The 19,805-nt window shown below is 40.7% G+C and overlaps 1 protein-coding gene across 4 annotated transcripts in view; it reads left to right on the forward strand.

Moving 5' to 3' along the window:
* ROCK2 (Rho associated coiled-coil containing protein kinase 2) overlaps positions 1–19,805 on the forward strand; it is a 113,803-nt gene that overhangs the window by 50,789 nt on the left and 43,209 nt on the right. For all 4 annotated transcript variants that reach the window (XM_066612028.1, XM_066612004.1, XM_066612011.1 and 1 more), the window contains 11 exons: positions 245–317; positions 665–676; positions 4,997–5,085; positions 9,006–9,054; positions 10,999–11,134; positions 11,271–11,362; positions 12,813–13,059; positions 13,308–13,414; positions 15,889–16,048; positions 17,426–17,586; positions 19,143–19,327. In XM_066612028.1, the coding sequence (XP_066468125.1) occupies positions 245–317; positions 665–676; positions 4,997–5,085; positions 9,006–9,054; positions 10,999–11,134; positions 11,271–11,362; positions 12,813–13,059; positions 13,308–13,414; positions 15,889–16,048; positions 17,426–17,586; positions 19,143–19,327 (1,311 nt within the window). The remainder of the gene's footprint in view (positions 1–244; positions 318–664; positions 677–4,996; positions 5,086–9,005; positions 9,055–10,998; positions 11,135–11,270; positions 11,363–12,812; positions 13,060–13,307; positions 13,415–15,888; positions 16,049–17,425; positions 17,587–19,142; positions 19,328–19,805) is intronic.

Below are 19,805 nucleotides of genomic sequence, written 5' to 3' on the forward strand. Positions count from 1 at the left end.
ATGTTGTTATTGCTCACAAATGAATTTTCATTTGCACTGGGTGTTTTCAAACTAAAAACTATGGGTTTGGGGAAAAAACTCTCAGTCTCTTCTTCCTTTAAGGGAAAGCCGTTTTGGTTAAGATAAAATGAAAAAGAAGGTAACTTGTACTGAATAAAACTGCCTCCGTTCTGAGAACAGTGAAGTTGATATTAAAACTAGCATGATTTCTAGAGTTTTTGATAACTTAAGGTTTTTTTTATAGGTTGCTAAGTGACTTGTCTGAGCTCTGTAGAGAAGTTGAATCTTGTAAGAACAATGGGTCAAGGAAAAATGAGGCAAGTACTCTCTTTAATAAGTATGAAAAATATATTAAATATTTGTTATGCGGAATAAATTCCTGCACTTAAATTTGCATGTCAGAGATTGAGAATCAGCATTACTTGCATAAATCTGGAACTACTTATGAGTAGTTCCCTTAAAGTAGAAGGAGATTTTGGCCATTTCATGACTTGCAGTTGTTCTTTGAAGAAGAAGACGAGCAGTTGTTCTTTGAAGAAGTCATAATGATCAATGTGCAATACTAAGATAGTGAGGCTGTATAGGCTATTGTAAAATATAGTCTTGGGGACTTGTTTAAAAAACAACATATTAATCTGGTTTTTTTTCTGTCTTATTTTTACAGGACAACGAAGATGTAAGCACGTTATTTTAATCTGTAGAAGAAACGAAAATATTTTTCTTTTAGTACATAGTGATTTTTCAGAAATCTGTTCAAGTAGTTTTTTGATGCTAGGGAATCATTTTTTGAATATACACTTTAAAAATTTTGAAGAAACTACAGTATAGACAACAATAAATGGTTGACCATATATGAAAATAAATTTTCATGCGTAGGTAGTCATTGGTGCTCAGGCTTGATGTCATTGCCCACAAATTTGGACTTAATAGGAGATGAGAACAATCTCTGTGGTGAATTATTTGAATACCTTCCAGATACTACTGCAGTGCATTTGGGAATGAGGCCCAAGTGAATGCGGTGGGAGAGGTGCAGGCACTTCCTCCCCTTCATGTCCTGTTACTGGAGGTGAAGAAATGCCCCTTGAATTTAGAGTGTGGATTAAGAGTGAGGGTGTGCAGGAAATCAGCCTAGCACAGCAGCTTCCACCAGCCTTCACTTTGGGTGGTAAATGCTTCTATTGTTCAGGCCACTAGAGGGCTCCCCCATACAAGAAAAGACTATTCTCAGTCCAGCTCCAATAGATCAGCTGTCTCTATAAGTAAAACATAATTTTTAAAAAAAAATCTAAGGTGTTCTTTGGTGGATAGGTGTTCTTCCAGTGGCTTAGGAAAGGAATCCCCACATTCCATGTCCCTTTTCATAATGAATAGATCTTCAGCATTTACTGATAAATCTCCATATCCTCAGTAACTTGAGCCTTAGAGTTGCCTTCCTTGCCCAGACAGTAAATCATGTTCCAGTCTTCTCAGCCTCATGCGTCACAAGGAATAATATCCTTCAGAAGACGTGGCTATTTATTTCTGATAGGGACAAGAAACTCTGAGTGACTGACTTGACTGCACTGCATTTTCAACCACTTCAGTCCTCCCAGCATGTGTTGGTTCTGAAGGAAAGCACAATGGTGAAGCTCACATCAAAATGGAGGATAAAATCTCACACCCTCATGAATGAAGCCTGTCTTTTTTTACTCTGGGCCCAAATGCATCTGCAGTCCATCCCAGCAGCATGCATCAGGGAAGAATGCACTAACAGTGCACTGGCTCAGTTGCCAAGACCTAGAACAAGCCAAATGGAGCATGCTCCTGGAAGTGTTCCAGTGTGTCTCAGCTTACCTAGGCCACTGCAGCTGCAGCTCTCTTTGCCTGCCAATGAACAAGTAGCTTTCCAGATTCTTTGCACAGTCCCAGGGCTAAGAAATGCAAGGAATGGACACTGTCTGCCTTCACTGGCTGAAGGAGCTTTGGTATGCCTTTCCCCCTATAGCTGTTTTGAGTGGAGTTTTTGCAAAAGCTATGCACAGAGTGGGCAGATACCATATTCATAGTGCTCCATTGACCTTAGTCAGCTTGGGTTTTGGTCCTAGTGCAAGGGATCATCAACCCTCCCATCCGCATGTCTTCCTCCTCAACCAGAACTGCTGACCCAGCGTTCTCAGTATTGCCCATATGCAAAATATTTCCAATTCTGCAAATTGAGGTGGAGCAGCCGCTCCTGGTGAAGCATTAGTACAGCAATAAACTGTTAGATGATGTTATGGCCTGTAGGAACTGTCTACTATATGGACTCATGAAACTACGTGACTTGCCTTTTCTAAATGATTCAGGCACAAGCATCTCACTCCAACTTCACCGTCCATGCCTGAAATACTACCCTTTTTTCAGGATGGGTTGGATCAGAGCCTGAGTCCTAATGCTCTTTAAAGGTGGTTTTCTTGGTAGCTATCACCTAAGCTTGCAGTTTGTCAGAGCTAGGAGTCCTTTTGACAGACCCAGCATTCCTCTCAACATAAGATGCCCATCTCCAATTCACTGGAAAGAAAAAGACTACCTCACACTGGTTGTGCATAGGACCATCAAATGCTGTCTGCATGTGACCAAAGTCTTCATGTCATTGGAGTTGCTGATAATATCTATCTGGCCATCATGGGGGGGGGAGGGGGGGAGGAAGCATCCAGAGCCACATTGGCCACTTTTAATCATAGCCATGACTTGCTTCCTTGCTCCTGTTTGAAGCTCATAGTCTGCAGTAGTTCCCTCACCTCAGACATTTCCAACCCATCTGAGACATTGACTCACAACCGCAGTGGATAAACCTTTACCAAACTGCACAACAAGACCACTCAACTTTCATCACCAACTCCATAAGAACCACAGTGGGTGAGCTTTTTGAAGCTCCAAAAAGTTCACCTTGCTGGCACCAACAGGAGATGTTTCAGTTACCTCAGGCCTCCAGGGCCAGTAGAAAGTTGGTGTTAAATGCTGCTCCTAACCATTGCTTTAGGGCTGGTTAGAGTTGGTTGAAATCTACTCCACAGTGATCAGGGAGGCCTGTCAGCTCCCCCAATAGCTCTTTGCTGCTGCTGTGAGAAGAGGCATGGGTAAGCACAACTTTAATGGTGATCGGCAACCATGATAAGCTCTGCATGCCTATAAAGTGGTCTGACCTTGCAGCCTGTCGGACAGAATTGGGCAATGCACCAACACTGTGCAACTCCAATCGCAAAAGTGATTTGCCCTTGGAGCTTGTGTCAAAGACCTTCTCCCTGCTGAGGGCCTGTGCCTTGACTAAAGATCACAGGGAAAGAGTCTATTGCACTAAGATTCCTGCCACCCAAAAAACTTACACTCAATCTCAGTAAGGCGGCACAACTCTAGCTGACATCCTCACTGTAGAGAGGGCCAGCACAGATAAATTTTTTTTAATTTTACGCATTTAAAAGATATTTGCTGCTTTTCAAAAACTCAACCCTTGTGTAGAACGAAAGGTGTTTTATTGCACTTGACTATGAATCACTGTCTCAGAATTCTGAAGGGATCGCTGTATGTTCTGTTCCAGTGTGGCCACCTCTGCTGCTTTCAGTACAAATGTATCCCTGGTAGAGATAAGCAGAATTTCCATTTGGAAGTTGGGTAATCTGTTTATTATGCATTGTAGGTTGCACATACGTATCGGCAGATGCCATCTTTGCAGACAGCTTTTTGAGCAAGTAGTTCACCAGTGGTACCAGAGTCAAAGATTCTTTCCCTTTTCTGGACTAGGAAAGTGACTTTTAGGAATCAAGTCTGCCTTCCTTCATTCTGAGAGATATGTTGAACTTACCATGATAAGTGATTTCTTCAGTGGATAGATGGTGCCCTACCCATTCTCTAGGTGGAGCTGCTGATCAGTGTTTTCATCAGCTGGTTCTCAATCTGTGTATCTATACTACAACTTTTTCAAATAACATAACAAGAGAGTCACCTGCATCTGCTAGTCCCAAACTGGTGATGGTGGCTTCTCCTTCAGCATTTAAAGAGCAACTAATTTGGATAGCCTTTCTCTGTACCCCAAATAGTAGGAGCTATCTTGTCTGAGAGTGCTATCTACTCACTGTGATAAAAGTACTCACAGGTGCAAAAGAGCGACTAAGATGATTACTGGGCTGGGGCACCTTTTGAGGAAAGGCTACGGTGTTTGGGCCTCTTCAGTCTAGAAAGGAGACGCCTGAGGGGGAACATGATTGAGACATACAAAATTATGCATGGGAAGGATAAAGTGGATAGAGAGATGCTCTTTACACTCTGACATAACACCAGAACCAGGGGACATCCATTAAAATTGAGAGTTGGAAGGGTTAGGACAGACAAAAGAAAATATTTCTTTACTCAACGTGTGGTTGGTCTGTGGAACTCCTTGCTGCAAGGTGTGGTGATGGCATCTGGCCTGGATGCCTTTAAAAGGGGATTGGACAAGTTTCTGGAGGAAAAATCCATTACGGGTTACAAGCCATGATGTGTATGTCCAACCTGATTTTAGAAATGGGCTATGTCAGAATGCCAGATGCAAGGGAGGGCATCAGGTTGCAGGTCTCTTGTTCTCTGGTGTGCTCCCTGGGGCATTTGGTGGGCCGCTGTGAGATACAGGAAGCTGGACTAGATGGGCCTATGGCCTGATCCAGTGGGGCTGTTGTTATGTCCAACATTTTTCTATAATGTGACATACCACTAGGTATTTTCAAGAAATTTTGAGTATCTCCCAAATAAAACTTGGGGCCTAATCCTATCCAATTTTCCAGTGTTGATGCAGCCATGCCAACCGGGTGTGCACTGCATCCTTTGGGGCTGGGGAGCAGTCACAGAGGCACCCTTGGGGCTGCATTGCGGCTGCATCGACACTGGAGAGTTTATCTTTAATTTCCAACTGCATGGTGGATCTTGCTTATAGGATTTACCAGTGAGCTAACTTTCTAAGTGTGCTGTTTAATAACCATTTAATGACAGGTTTTTCTTCTATCAGTTTGCACAGTTTCAGGAAAAAGTAAGCAAATTGGAAGATCAGCTTCGTAATGAAATACAAACCAAAGATGAACTTGAGCAGAAATACAGGTAGGATTTTTCCTTATGCACTGAATAGCTCTTCAAAAAATGTGTAATGGAATAAAAATGAAGAATAATGCCTATATAAGTAACTGTAATACAAAGAGGTAAATCGATAAATTTGGAGTAATTCCAGAATCCTGGACCAGATCAATCTTGGTCCCTGTTTTCAAAAAAGGAAATAAGAACCTTCCCTCTAGTTACAGGCCGATAAGCCTTTTCGATGTCACAGGGAAAATGTACGCATCCCACTTGTTGAGGAAACTTTCTTCCTGGATATCTGATTATAACATCATAGTTCCAGAGCAAGCACGTTTCAGACCAAACAAGTCCACAGTCGACCGCTGTGTGATTTGTCCCATTTAATTTTCAAACAGGTGACTCAAAAGAAATCTCGACTCTATGTGGCATTCCTGGATTTAAAGTCTGCCTTTGACTCTATTGATAGGGACAGACTCTGGGAAAAACTTGAGAAGTTGGGACTTGACAAAAGATTATTAGAATTAATTTGTGTTCTCCACCTAAACACTTCCTGTCAAGTGAAATTATCCCCACAAGGTGACTTTTCGCCTCCAATCCTGATCAATAAGGGGGTTAAGCAGGGTTTTGTGCTGGCACCCATTTTGTTCATCCTTTTCATCAGTGATTTGGCCCCCTTCTTAACAAAGTTTGACACGCATTGCCCCAAACTGGGATCGGTGGACGTCCCTTTACTTTTATATGCTGACGACATGGCTCTGATCTCATGTACAAAAATAGGCTTACGAAGACTGGTCAAAGCCTGCATTGAATATTTTACAATAAATGCTTTGCAGTTAAATTATGAAAAGTCTAAAATTGTGGTATTTGGGAACTCATGGAAACCACAATCTTGGCTTTTCAGTGGAAAATAATACAGCAGGTCAAGGAATTCCAGTACCTTGGTCTTCGCTTTCATTACAAGCATTCCTGGTCCTCTCATCGGTCAATTGCAATTAATTCATCCAAACCAGTGGTTCAAGCCATAACTCGCTTTTTCTTCTCCTGGGGAAACCAGTTTGTACCAGCTGCTTTACAAGCTTTCAATGCTAAGGTCATACCACAAATTTTTTACGGCATCCCAGTATGGATGCCGGCATTAAACTACATGATTGAAAGGGTTCAATCTAAATTTCTTGGGGCTGTTGACTGATTCAACGTTAACTCCTTGCCTAGTACTATTTTATAAAACAACTCAACAGATGGGCCTTGAGGCCGATCTACAAGGGGCCCCCTCTCCTGAGGCTGTCACCAGGCTTTTGACAACCAGACTATGTGATATAGAAAGGCAAGAGATTCTAGGCACAGCATGGAAAAAATGTTCCCCTTTGAATTTTCAAATTAAAATTACAACTGTGTCATGAATGTGTACAGTTTAGGCCTAGGTTAGCATGTGAAGCCTGAACCAAACTAAGTCAGTAATGGAGAAGTGGCTAGCAGTTCCTAGCTACCAGAATGTGAGTAAACAAACAAAAAGATTGTTGCCTCTCCTTTGCTGGCCAGAAAGGACAGACAACAAGAATTTCAACCCATTGGAATGTTTAACACCTCAGTAGACTGAGGGGCACCTGATCAAGCAGAATGGAATGCAGCTATGGATCTCCAGTTGGGAGGGGTAAGTATACTAATAAGTGCCCCAAGGGGTGTGTCCAGTTCTTCTTGGGCAGAGCTTTTGGGTGCAACTTCTTATGCTAATAGTACTGAGGTGACTTCATACTTAAGACTGTACAATCAGAACTTTTGAGGACAGAACCTTCTCAGAGTGGGTCTGATTGCTAGCCCTCCTAGTCCTTACCCCTCCGAACTGGAGATCCATAGCTGCATTCCATTCCGCTTGATCAGGCGCCCCTCAGTCTACTGAGGTGTTAAACATTCCAATGGGTTGAAATTCTTGTTGTCTGTCCTTTCTGGCCAGCAAAGGAGATACAACAATCTTTTTGTTTGTTTACTGGTCAACAACCAAAATATCTGTCCCTCCTAACACACCCCCTGGAGAGAAGGGTCTTTTCCTTGGCACGTTGTAATGTGATCCCCTCTAATAACTTACTTGGCAGATTCAGAAACGCCTCCTGGGAAGATCGTTTATGTAGCTGCAATTTAGGTGAAGTAGACTCATCCATACACATTATGTTGCGCTGTCCCAGATATCAAGTGCTAAGACAGCAATTTCTCTCCCCCTTGCTCAATGCTAAATCAGGGCATTCTGAGAACACTATAATTCAATTCCTTCTGGCGGGTGACGTCAAGCATACAACCCTCTCAGTCACACAGTTCTTAAATTTGAGTAATCTGAATCGAGCCAAACTTTCTGTACCAAGCAACCGCTGAGTAGATTACATCTTGGCAATATCTGTAGAGTAACTGATTGTTTTCAGTCTTTTAAATAATTCATGTGTGTATGTATAATGTAATGTATGTTTGTATCTGTGTGTACATGTAGGTGCGCACATATACATACATTTGTGTGCTGCTTAGGTTTCTATTCTCTCTACGGTTTCTGTACAGTCTTCACACATCAAATGTTTATGCCTAATGAAGGTTTTGTTGACTGTTGTTGACTACAGAGGTAGTATATATTTGACGCGCCTAATTGATTATGGTACTTTGTGATTTCTAATTTTCTTGATTTCAATGTGGAGGATTTCTGTAGCATACTAGAGCCATATTTCCATCCCCTTCGTACTTATGAGGTAGTTTGACTGGCTGTTAATTACAGTGGGCCCTTGGTATCCTTGGGGATCTCATTCCTGGAACCCCCACAGATGCCAAAACCCACAGATCATCAAATCCACAGGTCTGGTTTCCTGTAATCCTCAGAAGTTGCGATTTTCTGCCTTCCAGAGACCTAAGAAGGCCTTCTGAGGGTTGGGGAGGCCATCCCAGCCCTTGGGAGGACCTCTGGACATGTTCAGAGGCAGGTCCAACCTCCACCAGGTCCCGGACCTAGACCTGTAGTATACAAAAACATCACACCCCTAGTTATACGTTTGTGTGATTTCTGAACCATCTCTTTCATGTGCATTTTCATTCATCCCTCTTGTCCAGTATCAGCTCTTAAACTCAGCAAAAAATAATTTTTATTAGTTCTGTTTTGGATGCAAGTTTTTCTCCGTTCTACTTTTCTTTGCTTTGTTATCCTGCAGCGCACATTTGAATTGATATGGTTGTGGACTAGCGAATGGATGCTTGTTTTGAAAAGTGTGGTAAAATAGGACCCATGTATCCAAAGAGGAGTTATTTTGTGAGAGTTTTTCTGACTAGACTTGCTCAGTTTTCGCATGATTATCTAATCCCAGCACTTATGCATCCAGTGTGAAATGGTTGAAGAATTTGGAGAATGTAACATGGGGTCAAAATGCACATGACTTTTAATTCATGTTGGAACCCTGCAGTACTCCTTTCATTATGGTAAATGCAAGGGGAGAAACAGGATTGGAACTTCCACATCAGATAAGAACTAATTCTTTGCCCCGGTGTGGTTTTGATTCAGTTTCTGTGTGTATCCATTCCATACATGCCATTTACTGAAATAATAGGAAAACTTTGGGGTCAGAACGCTTACGAAAAGTAACATGTATTTTGACTCTTACAGATGCTAAGAAATGTATGGGTGATTTGCTTTTGCTGTCTTGAAGGTTTAAAAAAAAAAAATTGAAATGATTCAGTTCTAGATTGACAGCTGTAGTTCAGAGCACATACTTTGCAGGTAGATGGTCTCGGTTTCAGTCCCTGACATCTTTAGTTAAGAGCTGAGACAGAATCCTATTTGAAACCATGGTGTGCTGCTGCTAATCAGTGCAGTCAGTACTAAGCTAGATTAATCAGTAGTCTGGCAAAGTGTAAAGCAGCTTCACATACGGTACATTAATTATTCTGTGCTTGCCCTAATATCATTTTTAATATTTTCCCAGAGCTATTAATAATCGTTTAGAGAAGATTACTAAAGAATATGATGAAGAAGTAAGTAGTATCTATTTTATATGTTCCATTACTTATACAAGTGTGTGTCACTTAATGACGGGGATGCATTCTCCAATCCCTGTTGTTATACGACTAGGTCGTTAAGCGAACATTCAGCACAGTCTAGTGCCTTTGTTATGTAAACACACTCCTTGCCAGACACTAGCTGGCTGCACAGGCTACTAGAGATTTATATTGAAATACTTCAATCTGTTTTGTTTTGTTTTTTTGTCTTTTTTGTTGAGAAGATGTATCCTCAGACACTTCAGTAGAATTGCAACTTAGCAGTGTCAGTTGCTATTTTAATATTAATTGGAATAAAAATAGAGATATTGGGCCAAAATGTACAGCAATTGTTGTATCATGAACATAGCTCTTATTAACCCTCCCTTAGGCACACAATCTTCCCTTAACTTCACTTGTGCATGTCAGGGGTGTCCTAATTTGTTAAACCCCCATCTCTGTGGCTCACCCAGATGCAGAGCCTTGTATAACTACAGCTTACCGATTTATTTATTTACTCATTCATCCATTAATTTGTCCGTTCGTTCATTCAAATAAATAAAATATCCTGATACAGGATACTGATGTCTGTAGGTGGTGGACCTGCTCATAAAGTAAGTTCACTGTAATTCCTTAGTTCCAATTTTCAGGAGTCACCTCTAAATACATATATAGTTTATGACGTGCATACAAAAGAAATGTAGCTTATTCATTGGGTATCTATTAAGAACTTAATGTAAGGTCACACTTTAGGCAATACTTGTCTATAGATTTTTATAAAATCTATATAAAACTTATATTATAGATTAACAACGTTTTGTCAGAGAAGACCAGACATTAATTCAGGTTCATAAGACTATTGGGAGTTTTGTTATTATGGTATGAATTGCATCTTAAATATGGGCACTGCAGCTAGATTTTTAATTTTTTTTTTAATTTAGGGCCCAATCCTATGCTGCTTGTCTGCCCCATGGTACAGTGGCACTGAAACGGTCTCTGCTGTATTCTGCGGGGCAGGAAAAGCAGCTGTAGGTCTGTTCAAGGTAAGGGAATATTGGTTCCCTTACCCTTTGTATGCCCACTTAGCCTTGATGTATCTCCTCAGATCTGCTCCAGCTCAATCACTAGCACAGAACTGAGAAGACCTGTGTTGGGCACTGAGGCTCAGGAGGGTGGATAGAATTTGCAACCTCTGCCGCCATCCCCTCCCACCACTCCCAGGTGTGACCCTTCCTTCCTCTGCCCATCTTTGCCCACCCTCTTCCCCACCCAGAAATGCCTTCCTGCCATCTGGTGGGGAGCTTACCAATTGCAGCTCCTGCTGCTCTTGTTGCCACCAGCAAAGGCCCAGAGCTGAGTGGCTTGAGCCTTTCCAACAGTGCCTCGCTCCTCCCAGCTTGTGTTATGAAATGTTTACAACAGCCATTGCCTGGCGTAGTGAGCAAGCAAGCAGCACTGCCTGGACGCTGGATTGGACTGCCTGACACTTTAACATAGACCTAAACATCCTGTAGACTTAAAATTGGTATAATTTTGCAACTTCTTCACTGTTTGAAAGCCTTGTCACTACCTGCCGTTTTACATGAGCATGTTTGGTGACCGGTTGTATAGTTCAGCGGTTCTCAAACTGTGGGTCTGAGATCCACCAGGGGTTGTGACCCAATTTTTGGTAGTTCATGAAACTGACAGGGCAGATTAGGCTATATGCAACAAAGCTGTTACTGGGTGGGGCACTGCTGCCCAAACACAATTTTGACCATACCCCTTGTTATTTAGAAATCAGGTAGCAGCATAGGGCCTCTGAGAACCACGGGTGTAGTATGTTGATCGCAGCCAAATCAGAATTTTTAACTTACTGCTTTAACTTCATTAGCTTTAGAAGAATGCCATCATTCTTCAGACATTAAAAGAAATAAGCTTTCTACTAATACATATTTTTAGGTCACCTTAAGAAAGAATCTGGAATCTGCCATACGACACTTGGAAAGGGAGAAAGCTCTTCTCCAGCATAAAAATGCAGAATATCAGCGGAAAGGAGAACATGAGGCAGATAAAAAACGCAATTTGGAAAATGATGGTATGTAGATCAGAAACCTAAAGAGATGTTGCTTTAATGCATAGAGGAGGTCCACAAAATTGTTTTCCTCTTGTTCAAAATTTGTCAAAGGCCACTGTGAATGATGGAACTAATACTATTGTCATTTTTATTACAGTTAACAGTTTGAAAGACCAGCTTGAAGATTTAAAAAGGAGGAATCAGAATTCTCAAGTATCAAATGAAAAAATTGGTCAGCTGCAAAGACAGGCAAGATGTATTTCTGTTTGTAAATTAGACTGTCTAACTATGTCAGAGCCTGAAATGGAGGCCTTCCATTGGACTGTGGCATATGTGTGTCTTGAATTCTGTTTCACTTTGCAAAAAGAGATGGTATCAAACATTTTCATAACCAGTGATACAGCAGAAAGTTGACCTTAGACACTAAGTTTGTTTGTAAAAGGTTTTTCAAAACTAGAGGTGTCTCTGAAATACAGAGTGACCATATTTGGATACCAAGGCATGTTTCAGTTTTAACTACTAGATAATGTAGACTTTAATTTACTTAAAATAGACTGAGTAAAGGACATATAATTGTGCTCAATGGTTGGCTACTCATGATTTTTATACCTTTATCTCATGATAGTGCCAAATTGTGGCTGTAAGGATCAAATTGAAATTGAACCAGGGTCCACCAGGCATCATGTACTGATGGTAATAGTAGGAAGATTGCCATGCTGTGTGTGTATTTAGAGCCAAGAATGGTCCAGTCAGTCAACTGTGAGAGAAAGAAAGCCCTAAGCTTTTTTTTCGGGACAAAATGGGACAAAGATGAAGGATTGATGATACCCCGTGGAAACCGAACTGTGTTAAGAGCTAATAATATATGGGTATTTTAAAACAGAATTTTATTTGAGATTAAATACTTGAGAGTTCCATATCTTTCATAATTGGGGAAAAAAAGAACCAGACATACCTGTAGAGGAGCATTCTTGGTTTCATATTTGGTGGTATGGTTTGAGGGTTTTCATTTGTAATAATCTTGTATTTTTCAAGGTGGTTTTTTAACCTGTGGAAGCTTATGAGAATAGCAGGTTAAGGAACCGTTCCTATTGGAAAGGTTTTGATTTTAGGGATATATACGTTTATCTGTGATGGAGGTATCCTAGACTGAGAAATCAATTGGCAGGAAGTCTTCCATGTTATAATGCTAATGATAGAATATGATATACTGGATGCCCCTAAAATCTTACTGTTGAGATACTTTCACGCTCCGATTCCATTAGTCAGTGAAAAATTAGTTTGCAGTATATTGATGGTTTCAAGAAGTTGTTTTGCACAAGTGTGGAGAAGGAAGATTGCTCTGGATGTGAAAGACTGTTTGCTTAAGTTCTTGCTACACTAGAGAGGTTATTCTCTTATGTTAAATGAAGGAAGTTAATACTCAGGTAGATACTTTTCTTCAAGGATGGTCTTTTTCATGATTTTTTAAAAAAGGATGTTTGTTGTATGGTTTAGAAATGCCAGTGGAAAATGTACAAAATCTGTTTTGGTCAAGAGACTTTTTTTGTATTTTAAAATTATTAAGTCATGAGAGTACAGTATTTTTGTATAAATTTAAATACTAATAAATACAGTGATGATAGTTTGACAATGGTGTTTTAAAGGTTTTTGTTGTGGGTTGATATTAATTATCTGTAACTTCTTCATGTCTGAATAGCTGGATGAAGCCAATGCTTTGCTGAGGACAGAGTCTGAAACAGCAGCCAGGTTGAGAAAGAACCATACAGAAAGTACAAAGCAGATTCAGCAGCTGGAAGCCAACAACAGAGAACTACAAGATAAAAACTGCACGTTGGAAAATACAAAGCTCAGGCTTGAGAAGGACTTCCTCAATTTGCAGTCAGCATTAGATGCTGAAAGAAGAGATAAAACTCATGGGTCGGAGATGATAAGTGATCTACAGGGTATGAACACCAGTAGACCGGAAGCTCACATGTGTGTTAGAAAATAGACCCTGTTGTATGCTTTATTTGAACTGGGATTTGCATAGTATACCCTGTAAATATTCACTTGGGTCAATAATTGTAATTGATGTTCCCGCTAACTAACCTGGCACTACCTCTACTTCTTTTTTAAATCATTGTTCGTATCATATAAAATTTTAATTCTAGGACTAGTTAAACTTCTTTTGATCTTTCTTTTTTTTTTTTAGGCCGAGTAACTAGTTTGGAAGAAGAAGTAAAACAGGGAAAGAACATGTTAGCTGCATCGGAGACAGAGATAAGACAATTACAGGAAAAACTTTCAGACTTGGAAAAGGTAAGTGGGTTAAACAACATAGTATATCACTTACTGGTTTCATGTAGCAAATTACCAGTCAATTACTCTTGACAAGTTGATTTCAGTATTCTGTGGTAGCAGTGTTCATATTAATGAATTCGATTCAAACTTCTTTTACATGAGCACTGTCTTGCGTTTGAACAAGAGAGAATGAGCACAATGATTTTCCCTTTTGCTCTTGAAGTTCCATCTTGCTTGAAAGTCCCAGTCCTCAAGAGCAGATGGGGTTATGAGACTGAGAAGAGAAAGGGGAGGTGCTGAAAATCATGCCTCTCCTTGTCTTGTACAAAATAGTTTGGATTCTACCCAGAGTTTATGGACAATACAATTGTTGAATTTAGTGCTATTTTTAATCAATTAATTTTGATCTGTTCCCACAATATTTTGTTACGTTTAAGGGATCACAAACTAAAGCACATAACAAGAGTTCTGGTAGATCAGACCAGGGGCCCACTGTATCTCACAGTGGCCGACCAGATGCCTCAGGAAGCACACAAGATAACACCTGTATCCTGTACTCCCTTTCATCTGGCACTCAGACAGCTACTTGTAGAACCAGGAGATTGATATACCTATCATGGTTTGTAAACCGTGATGGACTTTTCCTCCATAAACCTGTCAAATTCCCTTTTAAAGCCATCGAGGCCAGGAAGAAATTAAGATATACTTTTCCTGTAACTGTCCAGTGGGCACATTTCGGAAGACTAGTAGTCCAAACTGGAGTCTAGTTAGGGGTATAATCTTGTTCTTCTGTTTATAATCAAGCCTGGATTCTTCTCCATAGCAGACTTTTCTTCTATCAGTTTGTGCTCCTTGCTCCCTTCTTCATACACTTATGATGAGGGAGAATATCTAGTTTATATTGCCTCTATATTTATTTTTCACAGCCTTTAAGACCATTTCTTGCAGCTTTTCTCTTTTCTCTCTAAGCAACTTTGAAGAATATAAAGGATATATTTGGATATTTAAATATATATCATTTGAAGGAATTTAATATACGTTAATAAGGAAGTTAGCATACTGGAGACTCTAGTGGAGAAGAAGATGGGAGTTGATGAATGCTATAGGTTAGAGCAGGGGTGCTCAATAGGTGGATCGCGATCTACCGGTAGATTGCGAGACAAAATGAGTAGATCGCGGAGTGCTGACCCCCCCCTTCAGGTGCCTCTGGGAGGAAACGCCAGGAGTAAGGCCCATTGTACTCAATGGGGCTTACTCCCAGGTAAGTGTGGCTAGGATTGCAGCCTCACAGCCCAATCCTAGGCATGTCTACTCAGGAGTAAGTGCTGTTATACTCAGTGGGGCTCAAGGTACACCAACATACATTGTACACATAAATGTTATATGTTATTATGGCACGAACATTGTAAAAAAACTCTGGTAGATCTCCGGGCCTTGCTGGGTTTCAAAATAGCTCTCGAGCCAAAAAAGTGTGAGCACCCCTGGGTTAGAGCAAGCATGGTAAATTGGTTAGAGTGAACAATCTAATGAAAGTTAAGAAACTGGGAAGGTATAGGAAAGGGATATGGAATTTGGTTTGCACTTACCATATACCCAGATACTAAGCACACCAGATAGATTTGCTAACCAGCTAAAGACTGAAGAATCAGACTGCGGTTCTGAGGTTTTCCTTGTGCTTCAACTCAAGTTTCAGTTGAACTCTGTAATAGGGGTATATGACACTTCTGGAAATCTTCAAAATAACAGTAAATGTAGGTCATAATTATTCTTTGCCTTATAAAGACTAATAAGACTAAAGCCAAACTAAAAATATGTCCGTTTATCGTTTTCTCTTGTCACTGGACTGACATGCTCATTAAACTTTAAAAACATTAAAAAGTTATTGAGATCCAGAGTAACACTTCTATTACCAGAAGTGTGGTCCGTGAATGCAGGTTCCCTTCAAGAATGGAAGAAGCACTCTGCTTGTGCAAAGGTCCCTTCTGCAAGTGGAGTGCTGCTTCTTTTCTCAGAGAGAACTTGCACTCCCTGAGTGCACATCCATTAGTGGAAGCATTACTCTGGATTTCACCCCATATTTTTTTAGTTTAAAGCAATAGTTCCCAAGCTTACCAAAGCTGTGACCCACCTCAGCCTCTAGTGTTGCTATCACGACCCGAAATGGGTTTCCGGATGCAAACCTGAAGTGACACAAAAGTCACTTCCAGAAGTGTTCTGAGGCCTCTGGAGGCAATCCTGGGCCCAGTGCGACATGGAAGCAACTTCTGGAGGTGGGTTGCAACCTGGAAGTGACCTCCAGTTTTGTCTGTTTGGCTCTAATTTGGAGCCAGGCAGGCGGACCTAACTCAAAACCCACCTGGCTCCAGGTCACAACCCACCAAGTCACAACCCACCAAGTGGGTTGTGACCCACAGTTTGAGAAAGGCTAATTTAGAATATTAGCAGGATTAAATTCAAACAATTGCGTGTTTTGTGTGTGTGTATATTTGCAGGAGAAGAGCAACATGGAAATAGATATGACTTACAAACTTAAAGTCATGCAGCAGAACTTGGAGCAAGAACAAGCCGAACATAAGGCAACAAAAGCCCGGCTAGCAGACAAAAATAAAATCTACAAGTCTATTGAGGAAGCAAAGTCTGAAGCCATGAAAGGTAAGTTTGTAATGTTAGACACTCATAACTTTATATTTTATTTGTACCTTACCCTCTTGCTGAACAATACACAGCAGGACTACAGCCTCACAATAATGTTGAAGTCGGTGAGTATGAGGGATAATGGCAAGCTTAAGGATAGTCAAGTTCTTGTTTTAGTGAGGATTTGGACTGAATCCCTCACATCCGAGCCTAACACTGCAGGGGCTTGGCTGGACTTACCAGAGTCTCCTTCAACCTCCCAGGGGTGCGGAGAGCCCTGCGCAACCCTCCGCAGGGCTCCCCAGATCTTAAAAAGTGAAAGTGCAGTGGTCATGCTCCACTTCCAGTTTTGCAGAGGCGGAGCGTGATTACTGCACTTTCTCTTTTTAAGACAAGGACTTACTACAGGGCTTGAATTCCTTTGGAGTTTGAGAACCACTGGGCTAGCCCAATCACAGAGTGGTAAAATTAAAATGGTAGGCTTTGCAAACAAAAGATAAGGAGATGGAGGGCACGGTCTCAACTTCTTCGCATGAGAATGTATAGGCAGTTCAGAATATCAGAACCTATCAAGCTGACTGGGAAAAATGTGAAAACATTTCACGTGTTCTAACTTAATATTTTATTTCAGACAATTGTAGCTATGCAGGTATTTCAATAGCTGCATTTTCAATTTAAGTCAGAATTGTTGAAGGAAAGTGAAAAACGCTTGGCTTTAGTTAGGAAGTTGGCCATTTGTTGAGCGCTCAGGACAGAGTTCCCAGGTGGTAGGGAAGTCTGACAAACTAGTGTACAGAATGCATGACTTTTATAGGGGTTGGGGGTGAGATCATACAGTCTCTCATAAACAAAATCATCATATAGAAAAGTTACTCACACCCAAATGAAATTAGTGTGGCTCTGCATACAAGAACACAACGCAGTAATAGCAAAGGAAGACATAAATTGGTTATGAAGGGGGGCATGAAAGTAATAAAAGTTACTGGTATAAACAGCAAATTGAGGAGGAAGTACCATAAATGACATCTGTACAGATAGACAGCTGAAGAGCATATGTGTGAGAGCAGGATGTATTAATTAATGCTGAAAGGCTACTTTGCCCTCTGTCCAAGGTCTGATCTCAACAGCAGTCTCTTATGAGGTCATTCACCGAAGTTCATAGTTTCTAACTCTCAACATGACAATCTGAGCTTGACACACAGAGAAATAAGAAATCAAACTTAATATAAGAAATCGAACAATTTATCCAACACCATATATTTCTTTTCTTCCTGGGTATCCTTTATGTTTGTTGATGTGCCAGGTGTAATCATGTAAGTGCCAAGATTTTTTTAAAAAAGTGATACACAGACTTTGAATAGACGGATAATGCCTTTTTTTTTTTTTACTTCATAGAAATGGAAAAGAAGCTCTCAGAGGAGAGAATTTCAAAGCAAAAAGTAGAAAACTGCTTGTTGGATGTTGAAAAACGATGTTCTATGTTGGACTGTGATCTAAAACAATCTCAGCAGAAAATAAATGAGTTGCTTAAGCAGAAGGATAAATTGAATGAGGATGTAAGTATGTATAGGAAACTTGGAACACAGTAATGGTTACTTCTACTTAGAGCTGTTTTCTTTTCAATATATGTAATAAAGTAGCTACTTATTATTTGTGGACATAACTAACTTTCTATTTAGCTTTCTTACCTCATATTACCATTATTTCTTTTTCAAAGACTAATGGGAGTATAAGGTGAGAGAGTCAGTTTGGAGTCAACTGCAAGCTGGATTTGGCCTGCAAGAATCTCTGATCTGGCCCTCTGACTTGTCTACCTTATAGTCAGCATTATGGCATCTGGCTTGTTGTGGTGCTTCCCTTCCCCCTTGCTCAGAGCATATGTGCATGCATGCTGCTGATAGCACCAGAGTGCATGTGACTGATGTCAAGTGAAAAGCACCTGCCCGCTTGCTTTTTTTCTTCCTATCCTAACATGCTTTTAAACTCAGTGAACGAAATCACATTGGTTTGGCTTTCTCCTCTCTTACTCCAGCCAGCATTGTCCCTTCTCCTACCTTCCCTGCCATTTGAAAACCAAGCCCAATTTGCCTGCAAACCTCTTTTGGGGTTGTGAATGTTTCCTCTGGAAATGACACGTGCAGGTTGGGATGTGCTAGCACTGGGATCTGTCTGATAAAAAAGCATGAATAATTTGTGTGCCAATAGAGAAGGGAGGAACCTCATTATGAGAAATGTAGATTTATGTTAATTGTTAATCAGCTTGAGTGCACTTCATTTTCAGAAGGGGACAGGCAGGATATAAATAAACATGCATTATGGTCTTCTGTGCAATTTCCATACATCAGTGTGACCCTTGAGCCAAAATGTTTGCCCACCCCTACCTTAGAGAGTTCTTGCCACTTTGTTGCCTATAAAGATGGATCAAATAAGTGGATTACAGTATAAGACAGGCTGTAGAATGACAAATAGAATATGTGAATAGATCTTTAACCTCCTAATAAGGTGATGTGCACCATATATTAGTGTTATGTTACAACACAAATGTTTGATTTGTAATTGTGCTTAGTTTTTATCATTCTGTGTTCACTACATTCTCGTCAAATAGATTATTCCAGCCAGGTAGATTATTCCTCCTCGAACTTTGGGCCTGCAATAAGCAGTTGTGCGGGCAGGTTGGAGGGAAGCCCCAACGGTGCTGCAGCAATTGCGATGCCACTGGGAGCAAGCCGATTTTAAGCTTACCTGGAGTGTTATGCTGGCCTCTGTGAGGGTCCTGGAGGCTCGCAGCCCCCTCTACAGGCCTCTGTGCTGCATCAAACAGCTCTGATCACTGATCAGTGCTGACTTCCAGTTCTTGTGCAAATTTTAAGCATGGTTTAGGCCTTAAAAGCTATAGTCATCTTCTTCGCTTGTAAGTGTTGGAATATGTTATAGCAGATAACTTTCTTCCAGGGGCATTAAGGTTCTCGAAAGTTTCTGGGCCAATTTCTTTTTCTAGTGGCCATTCTTGATTGAAGAAACATAGTTAGACAACATGAGCATGATATTTGTTGTTATGTGCATATACACATAAAATGTTTGCATTTACAAAAGCAATCATTTTGTTTTCCAGATTGAAAATTTGTCATTAAAAATAGAACAGGAAACACAAAAACGCTGCCTCACACAGAATGACCTCAAAATGCAAGCACAACACGTCAATGCACTGAAAGTAACGGAGAAACAACTAAAACAGGAGAATAACCATCTTATTGAAATCAAGCTAAGTTTGGAAAAGCAAAACAATGAACTCCGCAAGTAAGACAATTCAGCAATAAGAGTGCTTTATCATTTCTGTTTTATATTTCATTGTAGCTGATAATAGTTCACAATGAGAAGGGCAGTGCTGAATAAAATGGCATGCTGACTGTGAAGAACAGGTTCAAAATCACTGACTTGGGTCTGACTTCATCTTGTAAGCTTGCAGCCACTTTGTAGCAGCTGTGGGAACAGGGCTTGTTAGTGGACTGGGAAAGAAGCTCCTTGTCTTGACTCTCACTTTGGCTGGGTGGGAGGCTTGATAACGGGCTGATCCTCAAAGTTCCCTAATTGGGAACTGGTGCAGCTGTGATTTTCCAGTTGGGAGCAGTCAGAGTGAGCGACAATAGTCTCAGGAGGTGAGATTATTTTCCCAAAGCTTTGGCAGGTCTGAATCTCTGCTTGGCTGAGAGCTTAAGGTATAAAAAACCCATAGTTTGGAGGGGATGAGCTGCTGTTGCCATTCCATCATGGATCT

The sequence above is a fragment of the Tiliqua scincoides genome, chromosome 1, assembly GCF_035046505.1.
Source record: "Tiliqua scincoides isolate rTilSci1 chromosome 1, rTilSci1.hap2, whole genome shotgun sequence".
Classification (NCBI taxonomy): domain Eukaryota; kingdom Metazoa; phylum Chordata; class Lepidosauria; order Squamata; family Scincidae; genus Tiliqua; species Tiliqua scincoides.